This window comes from Ostrinia nubilalis, chromosome 23 (genome assembly GCF_963855985.1).
Source record: "Ostrinia nubilalis chromosome 23, ilOstNubi1.1, whole genome shotgun sequence".
Taxonomy (NCBI): Eukaryota; Metazoa; Arthropoda; class Insecta; order Lepidoptera; family Crambidae; genus Ostrinia; species Ostrinia nubilalis.
The window spans coordinates 12,285,001-12,304,902 of record NC_087110.1 but is presented as its reverse complement, the minus strand read 5'-3'; the positions used below and the strand labels follow the sequence as shown (position 1 = coordinate 12,304,902).

Genomic DNA, 19,902 nt, shown 5'->3' with positions numbered 1-19,902 from the left:
TATTATGACCCAGACCTTTCCGAACAAATAGTCTTATCTTAAAAGTGACTGATACCATAACGTCGGCGAATGAAATGAAATAATTACAGTTGCTCATCATCATCATCATCATCATTTCAGCTATAGGACGTCCACTGCTGAACATAGGACTCCCCCAATGACTTCCACATCGGACCGTTGGTAGCGGCCAGCATCCAGCGCCTTCCTGCTACTTTTATCAGGGCATCGGCCACCTTGTGGGTGGATATCCCACGCTGCATTTTCCGGTACGTGGCCTCCATTCCAGAACCTTGCTGCATCGGCCGTCAGTTCTGCGTACTATGTGCCCTGCCCACTGCCACTTCAGCTTGCTAATCCTCAACAGTTTAGTTCACAGTTGCTCAAGAGTAGTCAATAGGCCTCTAATTTTTAGTCCCGTCTTCTTCTTTTCGTGTCGACAACAAACCTACACAGTGTCAGCCCAAAACTCCGCCACAAGAGTGGCGTTGTTTAGTCCCGTTAGCTCGTACTAAGCTAAATATTCTTGTGTCACGAGTGGGCTCACCACAATAGAGCGGCGGCGGGATTCGAGCCCGCGTTCCCCGGATCAGGAGTCGGCCAGTCCGACACCTTAACCGTTCGGCTATCGTGGCTTTCAATTAATTATTAATGACGTCAACTTTACTGTCATCCCTTCCTTTGGTAATGACATTTTAAATCAAATCCTAACACATACAAAAAACCTTGTCGCACTATGCTATAAGCGTCATTCCTTCATTCTATAACCACCACCCTGTACTGTTACACTGTCCCAAAATTGAATTTAGTGATAAATGAGCTGTCAAAATGCGATTCCCCGTATATTTCGTGGGTAGTTACAGAAACTGCCTACCAACTCAACTGCCTATTAATTGATTGCAAACTAATTTGGTTTACAGACCTTTCAGGGCTATTATTGAAGTGTTTCTAAAGAATGTACCTTGGAATTGTTGGTGTTAAGTTTATTTTAAATGACTTGAAAAAAGTCGAATTGCCTAAGGTAAGAATCGAACCCTCGACCTTTCGCTTGCTGGACAACTTCTCTCCCACCTTCGTTCGTTCGTTCGTTTCAGTCTAAAGACGTCCACAGCTGGACAAAGACCTCCCCCAAGGATTTCCACAAAGACCGGTGCTGCGCCCCTCGCATCCAGGTACCTCCCGCGAGGGCCGCGACCTTCACCAGATCATCGGTCCACCTAGTGCGAGGCCTGCCCACGCTACGTCTTTCTTCGTAATTCCGCCTCTCGCACCTTAGGCTATTCGATTTTTCTACGTTATTCAAAATTTAGTTTGAGATTCGACTCTTAACGACTCGTAATAGTGTCCTGTGATTTCCTCCAGACAACTTACAGAGATCTTGTAAGTCACAGAGCACGCTACCGGAATCGACCCCGATCTATTTCTGATGAGCGAAGGCCGCATTCAATAAACAATGCGCCAGCAGGTGTGGAGCAAACACTATTAATATGTAATATTTGAAGAAGGGCCGAGGAATGTAAGAGTTTTCTGCCTAAACTTTCCATATAAGATTTTTATCTTCCGCGTTCCATTTCAACTAAAATAGGGAAAATCTGGTCTCAACGCGACATTTTCATATGTGTTACTTAATGTACTATGTTTTAGTAAATGACTGAGTTTCTTCCGCTGCTTCTTCTCAGCACTGGCCCATTTATTGTCCTGAAGCAGTGGTAGGGTTAATACTGGGACGTGTAAAAGTGCTTTTTTAAAGCCTATTTAATTAAAATTTTACTATCACATTCAGTGACACAGTGTACCTAGCAATAACTTAAATATAAATAAATTATGTTCGTATTCGTTTGAATATAAAGATGAGTTTACCTATCCTACATATCCAATAAGTAGAGGTGTTAGAAATTATTAAAACACAAACATTTCAAACAAATATTTGTTAAAACAATTGATAAAAATAATATACGAAACACATAAACAAATTAAAAATAACCAGTAAGTGAAAAGATACATTATAAAAATATGATAATTTATGTATGAAAATATGAAAAATAACAATTTTGCGTTTTGTGTAGCATAATCGCCCACCAATCTTTCTATCGATTGTGAATATGCCGTCCCAAAGTGGCGGTAGGATATTTTGAATTATATTTCCAAGAAAAGAGCCTCAATAACTATTTAGAATTTGTATTTGAGTACTCATCATCATCTCAGATCCGTATACCATCACTGGCAACACACATTGGTCAAATACTTTCGACTTGAGACACTGCGGTATTTCGGACGTGAGTATATGGCGAAGCTTCCCGAACCGGACCTGGACCGACGATCTGGTAAAGGTCGCGGGAAGAGCCTGGATGCGGGCAGCGCAGGACCGTTCATTGTGGAAAACCTTGGAGGAGGCCTTTGTCCAGCAGTGGACGTCAATTGGCTGAAACGACTCATCATCATCAGGTCATTCAGTCTCCACTGCAGGAGCATGACTATTTCTAGTTTACCAGAGGCAAATGGAGGATTTGGTCTACACTCCCCACGCTGGCCAGACAGATTGGGAAGGCATTTCATTTTTACAAGTAATAAAATATTGTACCTCAATAGTAAGTATTCTATAGTATACATAGTTCCAAAATACTGAACTGTCCTATGCATGACATTGACAGTGGGGCGCCACCGTCAATACCGGATCGCTGGTTCCGATTTTTGCCATGTTGGAAACCATATAGTTGAACGATGGTAGTGCCCCCCTGTCATTGAGTTTGGTGGCACAGTTCAGCTTGGGTCATCTATACATCGTTTCTTTTAAGTGTCATAATTTGTATGAGTCAGTCTGAACACAAATGTCAGAAATGTTACGTTGAAATCTCTGAAATATTTTGAGGATAGGTAAAAAATGTGTCTGGGTTTGTTGAAATGCAGATGTTTACTCTATAACTTATACTGTTTTATACAAAATATGAAGGTTATTGGATCTAATCTAGTTGTTAACGCCAATCGCGCGCCGGCGCAGAAAACCGGTCCCGCAAACTGGACGCCGCGCTGCCCGCCGCCCGCCGACCGACGACGATAACGCCCTCGGCTCCACTCGCCACTCGCCGCAAACCGCCGGGCACGACGCACGTACCCTAGCCTACTCATATCATTTGTAAATTTTACGTCATCAAGTAAATCTTTGTAACCGCAAGAAGTCTTGATCATTTCACGACCCTGGAACCTGGTTAGCCGAAGAAGATTCCCGCCATTTTTGGTCCTTCGAGCCGGATTCAAATCACACCGACGTGGACGCGCGACCTTTGGACTCCGGGAAAGTGGCTCGACGGCAACCTACAACGGACGCGAACGGTTCCAGAACTTCCAGCACACGAAGGCGCAGTCATCAAGTGGCAATTCAGGGCAGTGCAAATCCGATTTTCCTTTACTTTCCTTCCCTTTATTGTCCGCTTTGCATACACGGACCTTAATTACGTGTAAAATATTTCTCGAATACCTACATTACAAATATTCTTCTCTTTCGCTTCAATTCTTCACTTTCATTAATTATTACATTTATAAATCTGTCTACACGGACTTTAATTACGTGTTTATCAGTTTTTATTCAAATTTGCATACCGTTAAACACTATTTGCCGTGTGGTGACGGCAGAGTAGAATACATTTGTCACCAACCCTACTCTTCCCGCGGGTGTCGTAAAAGGCGACTTAGGGACAAACATCAATCGTTTAAACTGCGATCTCCAACATCAATCAACATTTAAATACATTCCCTTTATTCATACCTACCTATACGCGGACCTTAATTACGTGTTGGGTTTTTTAAACATTATTTCACATTATTTATTTCTCGCATTCCAGCGCACACGCAGCCAAATCGTGCGTTTGCAACGCTCGTTATACCTACCCACCGGTGCCTGCCTACGTACCTACGCTTGCGCCTAACGGTCGGTCAGCTGATTGCACCGCCAAGCTTGCGCTGTTTCATTGCCTTCTTCACTGCACATTACGCTTTAAGTATTCGTTCCATTGTCATCACTTTATTTTGCACTCATTAATATTATCGAAAACTTTAAACTTAGTTTGTAATTATCATTAAATTTAATTTACATCATGAGTAAGTTAACTGAATTGAAAAGGAAACGTAGTTCCTATAAATCCAAGCTTACGCAATTTAAAACATACTTTTCACGAATTTCTACTTGCGAAAAGCCTAATCCTGTACAAATTAGCGATTTAAACTTAAGATTAGCTAAAATTGAAGAATGGTACAGTGAATATGACGCGTTGCAGATTGAAATCGAAAGTTGTTTGGAAATTTCAGACGTTGACTGCGAAAAGGAGTACAAATATCGCGAGGAGCTTGAAAGCGAGTACTTCGCGGTGGTCGGCAGCGCGCGCGAGTGGGTAAGCAGGTTGACCTCTGCGCAGCACGACGAGGGCGCGTCGGCCTCTTCCGCGGCAGGTACTGTCCTCACAGCAGGTACACCGACTTTAACATTACCTACTATTGCGTTACCTACCTTTTCTGGCCATTTCGAGGAGTGGTTACGATTTCACGATACTTTCAAGTCGCTCATACATTGCAATGATAGTATTCCTAAAATTAACAAGTATCATTACTTACAGTCGTCATTAAAGGACAAAGCTGCGAACGTTATAAGTTCATTGGATTTTTCAGCAAGTAATTATGACATTGCTTGGCAGTTATTATGCGAACGTTATCACAACAATAAAGTTTTAATAAATAACCATATTCAAGCGTTATTTGATATGGAACAAATTACGAAAGAATCTTCAGTCGCTTTAAGAAACTTAATAGATTCTTTAAATAAACATCTCAGGGCACTTGAGGGGTTAAACATTAACACTCATAACTGGGATACTTTATTGATTCATATGGCTTCAAGCAAACTTGATAATTCAACAAATAGAAAATGGAAAGAATACACTAATACCTTTTATAAAATTCCAGATTTAGAGAAGTTCATTAATTTTATTAAAAATCGCGCGAGTTTGCTTGAAACTATCAATTTGAGCCAAGTTAAACGTAGACATAGTGAACCAATCACTTCAAGGTCACGCGCATTTGTTGCTAACACGAACGCACAAACAACAAATTACTCGTGTCCTTTATGTAAACAGAATCACGCTATTTACCAATGCACAAAATTCAAATCTTTATCTGTTCACGCTAAAATCAATAAAGTAAAACAATTAAAACTTTGTCTCAACTGCTTGCGTCACGGGCATGACGTTGGCAAATGTAGGTTCGGTTCATGTAGGATTTGTTCTAAGCGACATAACACGATGTTACATTACATACAGAGGAACAGTCACAGGTTGAGCCTAAGGGTTCCGCACCCTCTAACATTTCGTCCCACAGCGACAAAGGTGTCACGTTAGCTACGCAAGAGGTCATTGAACCCGAGTGCTATGATAATGACTCGAGTTCTGATCATGATTATGACGATACGGCGGAACAAACTGAAGTTGTATTGTCTTCCACTCACAACTGCTGTGTCCTGTTGTCTACAGTCCTCGTTGACGTGGTTGACGGCAATGGCATCCGTCACACTGTCCGTGCTTTACTGGATAACGGTAGCACGTCCAATTTTATAACTAAGAGGTTAATTAATAAATTAAATATTCCCCATTATTCAACTTCGACAGCCGTTGAAGGATTAAGTCGCGACTCAATTCGCATTCACTCCCGTTCCAATATTGTTTTCACGAACTGAAAAATATAGTACAAAAATTAATTGTTTCGTTATTCCTCGCATTACTCAGATGTTGCCCACAACTTACTTTGAAATTCAATCTTTAAATATTCCTAAAAATATTAAATTAGCTGATCCAACCTTTAACACACCTTCTGACATTGATATGTTACTTAGCGCTGATGTTTTTTGGAACGTATTATGTAACGAACGTATTTCTTTAGGAAAAAATAAACCGATTCTCAACAACACTAAGCTTGGTTGGCTGGTGTCAGGTGCGATGCAGTCGCAACAGTTAAATAATAATATTCAATCTACGCACATGTCTACAGTCCATTGCCATTTCATAAACGAGGTTGAGCTACAACATAAATTAGATAGGTTTTTTGAATTAGAATCAGTTCCATCACCCCGTAAAACTACTAATCAAGAAAATCATTGCGAGATTCATTTCAATCAAACAACAACTCGACAAACTGACGGTCGATTTGTTGTAGAAGTTCCAATGCAACATTCACCTGAATTGTTAGGTGAATCACATGAACAAGCTTTCAATAGATTTCAGTCTTTAGAACGAAAACTAGCTCGTTATCCATTACTTAAACAAAAGTATTCTGATTTCATTCAGGAATATATTGACTTAGGTCACATGTCATTAAATACAGATAGCAAAAATGATAAATATACATACGTACTTCCTCATCACGGCATATTAAAGGAATCTAGCCTCACAACGAAATTGAGGGTTGTTTTTGACGCATCCGCCAAGACAACATCGGGTTTATCATTTAACAATCTTCAATATATAGGGCCGACCGTACAAGACGATCTCATTAGCATTTTAATCCGTTTCAGACAGCACAAATACGTAGTCACATCCGATTGTGAGAAAATGTACCGATGTGTACTTGTCGCAGAACATCAAAGATGTTTGCAACAGATTCTTTGGCGTTTTGACCCCAAAGAAGAACTAAAAATGTACAAATTAAACACCGTAACGTACGGCACAGCCTCCGCTCCGTATTTGGCTACTCGCTGTCTTGTACAGTTAGGGAAAGAATGTACTGATCCTTTAGTCCGTGAAACTATAATACACGACTGCTACGTAGACGACTACATAAGCGGTCATGATTCAAAGTCGACAATTATACACATAATACAAGGTGTTATTTCTCAGCTCAAGAAAGGTCAATTTCATTTACGAAAGTGGCGTTCTAATTGCCCTGAAATATTAAATAGCATTCAAGAAGAGGATAATCACGATGGTTTGCTTAAGATAGTAAATGATGATGATGCAAAGACTTTAGGCTTGAGGTGGTCTGCTAAATCAGACACGCTTCTATTTTCTGTTAACGTTGAGTCACCATCAAATAAATTGAGCAAGCGATCAATTCTATCCACAATAGGACAGGTGTTCGATCCTTTAGGACTTATAAACCCATGTATACTGCAGGGAAAGATAATTCTGCAAAAACTCTGGGCCTCTAAAATTTCATGGGATGACCCCTTACCTTCTGAAATCGAAGAGGAATGGTTAACATTCTTGAGGACCCTTCCACAATTAAATAAAATCATTATTCCACGACGCACATTGTGCAATTCACCTATACTTATAGAAATACATTCCTTCAGCGATGCATCTTTACACGCTTACAGCGCTTGCGTATACTTACGGTCTATATCAGCAGACGGTACCATCACTGTCCAATTAGTCATGGCTAAGAGCAAAGTAGCACCTTTAAAGGGCATGACGATACCACGATTAGAACTTTGCGGTGCACTGTTAGCAGTCAGACTAACTGAAAAGGTTCGAACAGCTTTAAGGTTAAAGGTCAAGCGTTGTGTTCTATGGAGTGATTCCACAATTGTATTGGGTTGGATTCGGACTCCCAAATCCTCTCTTAAAACGTTTGTACTGAATAGAATAAACGAAATCACTGAACATAGCGATTCCCACGCCTGGAGGTACGTGCCAACCAATTTAAACCCGGCCGACATAGGATCTAGGGGATGTAATGCAAATCAATTGAGTGGTTCTCAGATATGGTTTAATGGCCCGTCATTTTTAATACAGTCGGAATCTCAATGGCCTACTCAACCCAACTACATGCCCAGCTCTTTGCCAGAGATAAAGGTCGAATGCAAAGTTGCCACTGAACAAAATAACTACACTCAAAATTACTCAAATTTTGCTAAATTGAATCGAATCACTGCATACTTATTACGATTCATAAATAATTGCCGAAACCCAAGAAATAGATTCACTGGTCATTTAACAATAAACGAATTAAACTCTGCCACGCTTACTTTATGTAAAATAGTACAGTTGGATGCATTTTCACATGAGCATAATATTTTAACTAAAAATAAACAACTGCCAGTTAAATCTAAAATTTTGAATTTAAATCCTTTCATGTCAAATGAAAACTTAATTCGTGTAGGTGGAAGGTTGTCAAATTCCAACTACGACTATGACACAAAGCATCCCATCTTGCTCCATGCATCTCACCACGTTACTAGGTTGTTATTTAGACATTATCACAAAATACTTATGCACGCAGGTCCTCAGTTGATGTTATCTATTTTAAGACATAAATTTTGGATAATAGGAGGTCGCAATTTGTCAAGAAAAATAACGCATGAGTGTCATGCCTGCTGTAGATTTGCTGGAAAGTCCATACAGCCTATAATGGCTGACTTGCCTAGAGAACGACTTCATAGTCAATTTCCATTCTCCAATGTAGCAGTAGATTATGCTGGCCCTATTATGCTAGCGGACAGAAAGGGTAGAGGATGCAAATTGATCAAATCATACATTTGTGTATTTGTTTGCCTAGCTGTGAGAGCAGTACACCTGGAATTGGTAACCGAGTTAAGTACTGAAGCATTTTTGGCTGCTTTAAATCGATTTGTAGCTCGCAGAGGTAAGCCTGACTTAATTCATTCCGATAATGGTACCAATTTTGTAGGAGCCGCTAATGAAATTTCAAAATTTTTAAAGTCAAATTGTGATGACATTAGTTCGAAATCAGCGGAGCAGTCAATTCAATTTAGATTCTCTCCTGCTTATAGTCCTCACTTCAACGGCTTAGCCGAATCTTCAGTAAAGGCAATTAAGCACCATTTAAAAAGAGTTCTCTCACTTGCAAATTTAACGTATGAGGAGATGTATACGGTACTTGTAGGTATCGAAGGAATATTAAATTCTCGTCCATTGACCCCCCTCTCCTCAGATCCCAACGACTTTATTCCATTAACCCCATCACACTTCCTTATCGGACGCACACTCACGATGTTGCCTTCTCCACAGATGGATCTGGAAGAAACGACCAGAATATGCGCCCTGCCTCGATATCGGAGAGCTCAGATCCTGACTCAGCACTTCTGGAATAGATACTACATGGAATATATTTCAGATTTACAAAAGAGGCTGAAATGGAAGCGCAGCAATGGAGGAGAATTGCGCACTGGAGACCTGGTGGTGGTAAAGGACGACCGGCTACCACCTAACCGCTGGCTGCTCGGACGTGTCACCCGCCTCTACCCTGGCTGCGATGGCATCGCACGCGTAGCAGACGTCACCACCGCAACTGGAGTGCTGAGAAGAGCATACAATAGATTATGCTTGCTGCCAACCGAGGATATTTTGGAACTAGACGTTCCAACCCGGGGAACTTGTTAACGCCAATCGCGCGCCGGCGCAGAAAACCGGTCCCGCAAACTGGACGCCGCGCTGCCCGCCGCCCGCCGACCGACGACGATAACGCCCTCGGCTCCACTCGCCACTCGCCGCAAACCGCCGGGCACGACGCACGTACCCTAGCCTACTCATATCATTTGTAAATTTTACGTCATCAAGTAAATCTTTGTAACCGCAAGAAGTCTTGATCATTTCACGACCCTGGAACCTGGTTAGCCGAAGAAGATTCCCGCCATTTTTTCTCTTGAAATATCTAAATTATTATTAGACTCAGTGCTAGCTTTGCTTTCGGTTTCGCTTGTATCTGATACCTACATATTCGAAAAATAATGACAATGCAGAATTTATTACGGCTCTTTCCCACGGCAATCCAGTTTTTCGGGATCCAGTAATGCAGTATCCCGCAAAACGGGACTATCTTATGAACACACAAATGTGTGTTTAAAATTCAAATCCCTAAACGGATCGATTTTTTGCGGGACTCTACAAACGGGATGTTCACTTGAACGCTAATATTAAAACACGTATCTTGCGAAAACAGTCCTGCAAAAAACGGGATGTCTCCGGAAAGGAGCCCTTAGGAGTTACAAAAGAAGTTCTGAACTCAAGAAATCGTGGGATTTTGATTAAAAAAATCTTTGAACATTCCTACGGATCAAATAAGCTACTCGTAACTCTACAATATTCTGAAAATGACTATTACTTAGTTCGGAAAATTCGCAAATAACTTCTGTCATACGAACGTCAGCAAGTGGGTCAAACTGTACATTAAGAGAAATACATAAATAAGCATTCCCAACTTCCTCAGGGGTCCCTAAGTAGAGTACTTACTTATGTACGGACGACAGCACATCAACCTAAACACAGTGGCGTCTTATCTCGTTGTAATACAGGCTATTTTGCAATAAAAATGTATAGGTTGATGTGCTGTCGACTGTACAAACAAGAAAGCTTAGCAAGTTTTCTGGAGGAGCTTTAATCTTGGGCCCTGTATTAGCTCTGGAATTCGGTTAACATATGACGCGGGGTCTTTATTTCTTCTGCTATATTAACCACTAGCCGCTGCCCGCGACGTCGTGCATGTGGACCCCGTTTTACCCCCTTATGGGTTGAATTTTGCAAAATCCCGTCTTAGTGAGCACCTACGTTCTAAAAGGAACCCATATGCAAAATTTGAGATCCCTACAGCACTTGTAGTTTCTGAGATTTCGTGATGAGTCAGTGATCTTTCGGTCCCCGCCGCCGCTCGACTATTGTGGTGAGCTCACTCGTGACACAAGCATATTTAGCTTAGTACGAGGGGCTAACGGGACTATTAGTAATTTGTGCAATAACAAATTACTAATAATCTTTAAAAAAAAAGATTAAGGCGATCTAATCATCAGACTACACATTTTTGTTGCAAAATCGCACCTGCTTTTCACCCGATTGATGAAGAAAAAAATAAATGTAGGTATAGAATAATCTACAGTCTACGTCAATGTGAAAATTTTATAAGGAAATAAAGAAATAACAATGTCCTTATTGAGAGAATGTCCTAATTTGTTAAACAGCTTAACTTCAAAATAGTTATTTTGGTCCCATTGAGAAGTAGATCGTTAGTAGGTTAATCTTTTTATGAAAATAAGGGCCAATACTGCGTAGGAAGGAGGTAAATTAGCCGAGCTAAGGAACAAGGAAAGGTATAAGAAGATTAAGTTCTTCTCGTACTTAATTGTTTTATTTTAGATTTTGTATGAGTGGGCATTACTTTCCAAGAAGAAAAAATTACTTTACTCGAAGAAAATTGGTACGAAAAAAAATATTTTTAGAATGTTACCTTTTCCTAAAATATTTTGTTTTAAAGATGTTGCGAATCCAGAAACAACAAAAAAATGTCGTAGGTACACCGATCCAGCTAACAAACGATTAGATCATAATTATTAGGTACATCAGCAGTGTTTATAATTTAGTAGTTCTAACATTAAGTAAATCAGTGTGCAATGTTGGAAATGTACGACGTACGTAATCAAATCACCACTGCAAAACAATTGATGAAGGTGCCTTCAAAGAGTACGGCAGGCACGTTGGTTTGATCATTAAAACCGAGGATATCGTAGGTAAAAGATAACGGACACCGTATTTATAGACCACGGTAAATACTCGTAGTTTTTTTGATCAATAAATTAAAAAGTAATTGGGCCAATTAGGTAGATCGATAAATGAAAGAAGCTGACTATTTTATTTCTCGAACAAAACTCGAAGATAATAACTATGGTAAAATGTGGTTATAATCTATAGCAAAACTCGAAGAGAGAATAACGATGGTAAAAATCCAGCTAATGTGTAAACAGAAGAATTTTATTGCTGTACTAAATTGAGCGATGGATCAAAGGATAGATTGACACAAACAGGTAATCTTACTACAAAGATCACCGATATCTAAAACACTTTTTGGTGTTTTTCCCACTTTGCAGAGATTCAATGCCGATTCATCAACAAAATCAATCAACAATTATTCCGTAGTCAACTTTAAGCCGGTACGATTGAGCCATATCAAACGCCTATGACAGCTCATAAAGTTATTTGGGTGTGACTGAGACTTGTAAAAGCGCTTTTAAAAACCTGATTGCAAAAAAAATATCACTTCTATAACTTCATGACCAAGTAGGTACATATTGTCGTCACTCTTACAACACACACGATTGAAGAAGAACCAGCATTAATAGCTGATACAAAACTTGATCAAAATGTTTCCAAAAATAACGATGTAAATGATAGAGAACTGCAGGAAAAAATCTCACCTGTTATGTTCAATAAGGCACGCGTAGAAATAAACGTGGACGAGGTAAAACGAGAAGTTGATCAGCGTGAATAATGTATCTTTCCACTCACTTGTCGTGTATCCGAAGTCGTCTTCTTGCTCTGGATCCGCCTCCTTTTCTTCTTTGCTGCGCTTGATGGCTCCTGCTGAGGCCCGGTCGATCTGTGGAGGACATGGTACTGTAGAATATTTAAATTTTGATAAATGTCCCATTCCCGGATTGTTAAGGAATCTTAAATTGTTAGTTTTTAAGTGGTGGGTGGGAGAAAAATATCTAACGTTTGTTTTTGTAATTATCTGATTTAAAACTGTAACTGCCTTAAAATACTTGTTTAGTACGGCTTCACTCGCTAGGATTTCGGGCTGAAGCCCCGCAACCAAAGTCGTCAGTTGTACTTTCGTACAATAAAGTTTAATCACGAACACGAACAATACACTCGAATCTTTTTCATATCAGAAGAAATTGTGAAAATGTGCATTTTTTCAATAAAATGTGCCTATTTTCTTATCCACTCTATCCGTGGTTAAAATTAATCGTTTTTCTCTACACAAGGATATTAAATAAACAATAAAAAATAATCTATATTAATAATAATCTATACTAAAGTGGGAAACAAAGTAGACTGTGTTTACTCATTTTATTTTCCCGACCCTACAACAAAACTATCCTTATTCATATTTTTCAATGTACCTACTCCACATTTTAAGAAATACTTTTGAGGTATTGTTGTCTGTACTAAAATATGAATCGTTTGCAATATTACGTCCAGCAATAGTTGATTTTTTTTAACTTACCTCAACCCCTTTGTCAGAGTAAGTCCTGCCTTGCAACTCTCTCTCATCTTCCTCATCGCTGCTCTCCGAGTCCGAGTACACCGGCTTCGGTTCAGGCTGTTCTTCTGATGTTGTTTCTCTTTCTGACTCCTTCTCTGTGATAGAGTCTATCTCTTTCTCGTTTTCTAGATCTGGTTCTGATACTGTTATCTATAAAGAAAAGAAGTGGGCTTAGTAATGTACCTTGGGGCACACTACTGTACTGCTCGTAAAAAAATTCTTGATAGTAATAGGTTATAAAACTTAACACCAGTCCGAACTTGATATCTAACAAGGAATAGAAATGGACTTAATAATGTACCTTGAAGTACATTGCCTCTTATTATTTGTACAAATTAGCTTAGCAGAAAAATTATTATCATTAGCTTGGTAATAAAATCTAACACCAGAGTTCCAATTCGCTCAATTCACTTGAGTCGATTTGCTGGTGATATCGTAATCAAGGCAGAGACCTTCCCTAAAAGACCTAGGTACAATGCTTAAAATCATAGCAGACTTATCAACTCGGAAAGGGATCAACACCGTATCGCCTTTCGCACGCAGGCAATTATGAGCCGAGACGTTCACGGTGCGGATAAGTGTGCGTTGCAGTATGGACTTTCATTCAAAGAATACTGACCACCTCGAGTCGACTGACGCTTACGATCCCTTTCCGGGTTGATAAGTGTGTTACGTTTAACCTTACTTTCATTAGCTTCACGTCAGGCATGTTGCCTTACCTTAATTTCATGTCTAGGTGTTTTCTCAGCCACTGGCGTGGGACACGGCGACTTCTTGACGGATCTCGCGGGCGAAGCCGCGGGTGGAGACGCGTCTACGTCTGATGAGTCTGTATTCTGGACAACAGAAAAACGATCATTTACATCAGACACCAGTGTCTTACAATGATATGGGTGTCGACCTTGGCCGAGCATTTAATAGACCTTAAGTCGTGCTTAAGTTAATTCCGTACCGCGCGGGAATAACTTGACATGTCATTTTTGCGTACTTTTCAGGGGAGCGATTTTAAAGTTTAGAGTTCCCTGGTAAATCGGAATTAATGATAATTGATATTTTTATGATTGAAATAAGCTAATTTGATGCATATCTTTCGATTGGCGTAAGAATTTGATTAAATTATCTTCTTAATCTATTAAAAAAAAGACTTGTCAAGTTGTGTACCGACGACTTGTCAAGTTATTCACCAAAGAAAAACAAATATTTAAGGTGTAAAAATTGGATTTAAGTTAATTATTTTGAATGAAGTTTAAGTAAAAAAACAAAACATAAAAATAGAACATATTTTTATCACTTTTGCAATGAAATAGTAGCAAATTTATTAGAAAAATCAAATATAATCGCAGATTATGATCGCTTTTGATCAGGTAATTGTACGTTTACTTAAAATTAAAAAAAAGACAAATAAAAGAACAAAAGCCATGCTTCATAACAAGCACAATTAATTTTAATTATTTTAAGCTTACCATTAAGCTTAAAATAATTAAAATTAGCTGGATACATTTTTGCGTAAGGTCGACACGCCCTTACGCGTCTACCGTCCATTTCACGTCCAAATGACGGATCACTCTAGAACGAAAGCTATTGCTATGATTCCCTGAATGTATGACACGTAAACCCACATAAAAAAAATCTTATAGCATGCTACCGTTTTTGCCAAAAATAAATCCCACATGAGCAGGTGCGCGTTTCAAGGTAAGTTTTTAATATATTTAGGTCTAGTTTGGGATTTACCGCAGTCTATAAGCCTTAACCATGAACCATACAATACGGATAATGATATCGGTGATTGTACTTTATTAAATGACACTTAAAATAAGGTGGATGCGAATTTACTACAATGCAATTTCCACTTTGCGTCAGAAGTGATCGCGGTCTGGTTTAACTGGGTCTAAGATATTAAAATATACAAAACAATGCATGTTTTATATCATGTAAAACGTTATTTACATGACGTATCGAACACAAAGATTTTTTTCAGTACTTAGGCCTTTTTCTGGACGCTAATACACGCTCTTAATGTAGCTTACCCTTGTGATAGCCAATTTGCGTCCACATTATCACGACTATTTTCTAAATACAGACGTTGTAAATAATATTAAAAAGCAAACTGTGCCTAGAGAGGATACCATATTGTAAATTGAGCCATAGGTACTATTGAAAATTCAAAAAATTAAATAAACTAAAATATATGTCTGTTTATAATTATTAAGTGTGATACCTAAATATTTTGAATACCAATTAGTAAGATTTTATTTATATTTTTTTATTTCCATGCTGTTATTAATTATTAGTGATTTTGAATGCATTTTTCTATATTTTATTAATATTACAAAGATAATATTAAAACTTCTAATGGTTTAGAGCAAGTTTAATACTATACTTATAAAGACTAAAGGGAGCATAATGACAACATTTTTTCGTTCAAAATGATTACGAAAAATTGTATATTATTTTTTTATTCCTCAAATCTACCAACTCACTAAATGGACGAGATCTGGCGTATCGACCCTACTTACTTTTACCTCATCATTATTCCTAAATAATGTCATTGAAGTCAAATAGACTATAAAAATAAAATTATCCGGAACTTAAAATTGACCTAAAAGTTTATAATTAGATTTTTTACTTAGATTCTGTTGTCAAACGAAATATTAGTCTGTTATGAAAAAACATTAGTAGATAGTACCTACCTATAGACTAAACTTATCCTTCTTCTTTCAACTTGCTATTTAAACGTTAATTTAGTTTTAAACTATTGAAAATAGTAATAAAAGTAATAATTAACGCTTAAATATATTAAAAAAATATTTTCAGGGGTTGGTAAGTAAAAAATATTTAAAGACGCTCGAAATCCTGACAATGTTATATTTTAACAATTGCTAATGACACATATAAAAATATGATTATACGAAGGTAATAGCTGGATAACTCCAAATATCCAAACTCTTGACTGCGTGCATAACAAGACAACTGCACATATCATGGTAGTGTTTAGTACTCAGAGGGAATCATAACTTGATAACTGTTTTTGTCAAATTAAAAACGAAAATCCATAAATGTATAAGTCGAGATATTAATAAATACATGTTCTGACATACATTGATAAATCGAAATATAAATGTTTGTAAGAATAATATTAGTTGGATATATCGTTATGTCAAATATTTATTGCCTAAATTAGAGATATTTACTTATGAACAAGAGCTGTATTTCAAGTATTTTTGGGTATTTCGAGTTGAGTTTTTTATACCAGTAGGGTATAAGGTAGAGGAAGCGCTTAAGCTAATAAAAAAAAAAAGTGCAGGTCGAGATGTCAAGTTATTCCCGCGCGGTACGGAATTTACTGTAGAGAAAGAGACAAATAATCGATTTCTTTATCAAAGATTTGGATTTTAATGAAAAACTTGAGTAACCATAATCCATGAAATCTGAGCTGACATCTTCCTACAAATTAGATTTTTGTAGGTAGTGTGTAGGTAAATAGGTGTTTGACAGTTTAACTATCCCCCGGGAAAAACTTTCTCCACATTTTAATGGCGACCAAGCTATAGATCCTGGCTACACATGAGTTACAACAGTGGGAACGAGATTTGGGATTAGTCGCGTAGTAATTTTTTTTATACATATTCTTTAAGCGCCTTTTTGACACAAACATATGCGTGTATAGTTTTAAGTCCCTTTGTTCTATTTTTTATTTTTTCTTTTTGTGTCAAATAAAGTTTTTCTTATCTTATCTTATCTAATCGCTTACCCAAGCTATGAGACTCTGGACAGTCAGCGTGACCTTATCCCCGGCCGCTTTGATCAGCTGAACCGCTCTCTCGTGCTGCGCTGACCTGACACATACTCCATCCACCTCTAAGATCCTGTCTCCAGTCTGCACAGAAACAGGAATATAGTTACCACTTGCACCAGTCTCAAATATAGCTTGCCCTGGCACAACTTCGGGGTAACATGCTGCCTGGTGCTGAGAAGTGAGATGGAAGAAACTGTCAACTCAACGATCACACTAACTTCTTAAGTTTTTACCCAGCCACTAATATCGCAGAATACATAATAGTAGCAATACACACTAGACTATCTTGCTCGCTAGAAAACTGAATACTGTTTTAAATTAATCAAAAGTACGCGGCACCTATTTCATTGATGGCAAGTCAAAAGTTACTTCTCAATACGGGTGGCATCACTGGCATCTAGTGTTGTTTTGGCAAAGACAATACTAAATCACGGTTACCGACAAAAAAATACAAATGAAGTGTAAAATGCGCATGTAATTGTGAAAGCACATTGATTGCAGAATATTATTATATTCCAAACTAGCTTTCCGCCCGCGGCTTCGCCCGCGTGGAATTTTGTCTGTCACAGAAAAACAATATCGCGCGCGTATTTACTCACCGTTTAGACCTACCCTGGACTACGACAAACATTTTAAAACCAAAATCAGCTCAATCGGCCCAGCCGTTCTCGAGTTATAATCAGACTAACGAACATCAATTCATTTTTATTTATATAGATAGATTTCAATACCGCAAGTCTCATACTTTTTAAAATATCTTGATGTAAAGTGGAGCAAACATTTTGACAGCGTAAAAATATTGAGAGGCGCACTTTGGTTTCCAATAGCCTGTAGGGAAATGGTTGAACTGTTTTTGTGTGATGTGTATAATAATTATACAATACCTAAATTCTCACTATAACTGGATTTGGCAACAAACACTTCTAAAAAGGTAAAAACGTTCCCGACGTTTCGACTCGGTTGCACGAGTTACGGTCGCGGGCAGACTGAAGAGATGCGGCGTCGTCTACTCGGGCACGAAAAATTTCCTTCACCCACCCGCATTTGCACAATATTTTCGTCCGTGGTACAGTCAGTCCGAAAAACTACACTAACAGTGTCCGAGTTTCTTTGAGACGGCTAAGAAAGCGATTTGCACTTCGTTATCACAGGATTCCACTGTCGATAGTTTAAATCCATCTTCTCGATTGAAATTCTTGTACTTTTTATTTTGAATGACTTCACATAATATCAAACTAGTATGAAAGGATTTTTGGGCCATGAAGTTTTTACCTTTTAATAGCGTTTGTTGCCAAATCCGTTATAGTGAAAGTTTAGTAAAAAATGCAACATGAAAGTTTATTTTTTTTATACAATACCTGCAATTCCCCACAGTTCCCCGCGGGGCTGTCAGGAACTACATTCTTGATGAAGATCCCGAAGATAGCTTTCTCTTCGCCGTCTTCTCCATCTCGATTTGAGATGATGTCAACCTAGAAATAAAATTATTATTATATCCTTAACAACAAGAGACATGACGCCCGGTTCACACATGATATCGATTCTGCTCGACTGCACTCTCCCTTTAATAACCCACATTATTAACTTCTCTTTAAGCTCTGGCACTTTCCCTACTTTATGGGGTAGAGCTTTCGTCATCCCTCTTCCTAAAATATCGAATCCCACCTTGCTCAACAACTTCAGACCTATCTCTATCTTACCCTTCCTTTCCAAAACTTTGGAAGCTGTTGTACACTCCCAATTCTCTAAGTTCATCTTCGACAACAATGTCCTTAGTCAGTTTCAATCCGGCTTCCGCCCTGGCCACAGTACCAGCACTGCACTACTTAAAGTGACTGAGGATATCAGAATAGGCATGGAACACGGTGAAGTGACACTGCTAGTATTGATTGACTTTTCCAACGCCTTTAATACTGTGGACCATGACGTTCTTCTGGCTGTTTTAACCCAACTCAATCTTACACCTACTGCAATTAACTGGTTTGCTTCCTACCTTCGTGGCCGCCAGCAAGCGGTCCGTATCGATAACTCTATTTCCCACTGGCGTGACTTGCTTACTGGCGTTCCGCAGGGTGGCATACTCTCTCCTTTACTGTTTTCTCTCTTTATAAACTCTATCACCTCCGGTATTGGCTCCTCTTGCCATCTATATGCAGACGATCTGCAACTTTACCGTCAATGCCACTTCAAGGACATCAACAGGGCTGTGGAGTATATTAATGCTGATCTTGATTACATTGCTGAGTGGTCTGGTCGATTTGGTGTAGCCGTCAACCCTAACAAGTGCCAAGCCATAATTATTGGAACTCAGCGTCAAATATGTCACCTCAACGGTGTGCCACCGGTTAACTTTAATGGAGTTGACATTCCTTACTGTGCAAGCGTCAAAAACCTTGGCTTGCACTTGGACACCACGCTCAGCTGGAATGTACAGGTTGCAGAGGTCAGTCGGAAGGTTACAGCCACAATGCGCTCCCTCTGGAGGCTCAAAAACTTCCTCCCAACAAAAACGAAAATTTCCCTCATTCAAGCTCTTGTCCTCCCGATAATCGACTATGCCGACGTCTGTTACCCCGACCTGAATCAAGATCTACTTACAAAGTTAGATCGCCTTGTCAACAATGCCATTCGCTTTATTTTCTGTCTCCGTAAATATGACCATATCTCCGCTTACCGTTCCCAGCTTCAATGGTTGCCTCTCCCACTTCGACGCAAAGTCAAAATTCTCTGTACCCTTTTTTCAATTCTAAATGATCCCAACTCTCCTTCATATCTTAAGTCTCAGTTTAATCTTCTCAGCTCTACGCACTCACGTCAGCTCCGTTCCTCCAACAAATCCGTTCTTTCCACCCCTCTTCACCGAACTGGTTTTCTCTCCGACTCCTTCCGTCTCCAGGCCATTAGGCTCTGGAACTCTCTGCCTGAAGAGACCAGGCAAGCGTCGAGTAAGTTTTCTTTTAAAAAATCTGTCCATAATCACTTCCTCAAAATGATCTCATCTTCATGAATTGTAATTTCAGTTTAACTCAATCATCTATTTTATGTATGTATTTATTTATTATATATTTTATATA

General features: G+C 38.9%; 2 protein-coding genes across 4 annotated transcripts in view; one reads left to right on the top strand and one right to left on the bottom strand.

The window, feature by feature from the left end:
* LOC135083491 (inactivation-no-after-potential D protein) overlaps positions 1 to 19,902 on the bottom strand; it is a 110,968-nt gene that overhangs the window by 78,163 nt on the left and 12,903 nt on the right. Inside the window, exons 3-7 of the mRNA XM_063978250.1 lie at positions 18,187 to 18,300; positions 16,784 to 16,909; positions 13,752 to 13,868; positions 12,994 to 13,182; positions 12,270 to 12,360 (exon numbers count right to left, since the gene is read on the bottom strand). Coding sequence (XP_063834320.1) covers positions 12,270 to 12,360; positions 12,994 to 13,182; positions 13,752 to 13,868; positions 16,784 to 16,909; positions 18,187 to 18,300 — 637 coding nt within the window. The remainder of the gene's footprint in view (positions 1 to 12,269; positions 12,361 to 12,993; positions 13,183 to 13,751; positions 13,869 to 16,783; positions 16,910 to 18,186; positions 18,301 to 19,902) is intronic.
* On the top strand, positions 2,969 to 9,624 carry LOC135083488 (uncharacterized). Of its 3 annotated transcripts, XR_010259622.1 has the most exons (3): positions 2,969 to 4,440; positions 8,533 to 8,619; positions 9,006 to 9,624. XR_010259622.1 is itself a non-coding variant. In XM_063978229.1 (2 exons), exons 1-2 carry the CDS (start codon positions 4,089 to 4,091, stop codon positions 9,375 to 9,377), a joined length of 666 nt encoding a protein of 221 aa, XP_063834299.1. In that variant the 5' UTR covers positions 2,969 to 4,088; the 3' UTR covers positions 9,378 to 9,624. The 3 variants fall into 3 exon arrangements, 1 of the variants encoding a protein (XP_063834299.1); XR_010259623.1 differs by lacking the exon at positions 8,533 to 8,619; XM_063978229.1 differs by lacking the exon at positions 8,533 to 8,619 and having other exon boundaries at positions 2,969 to 4,382.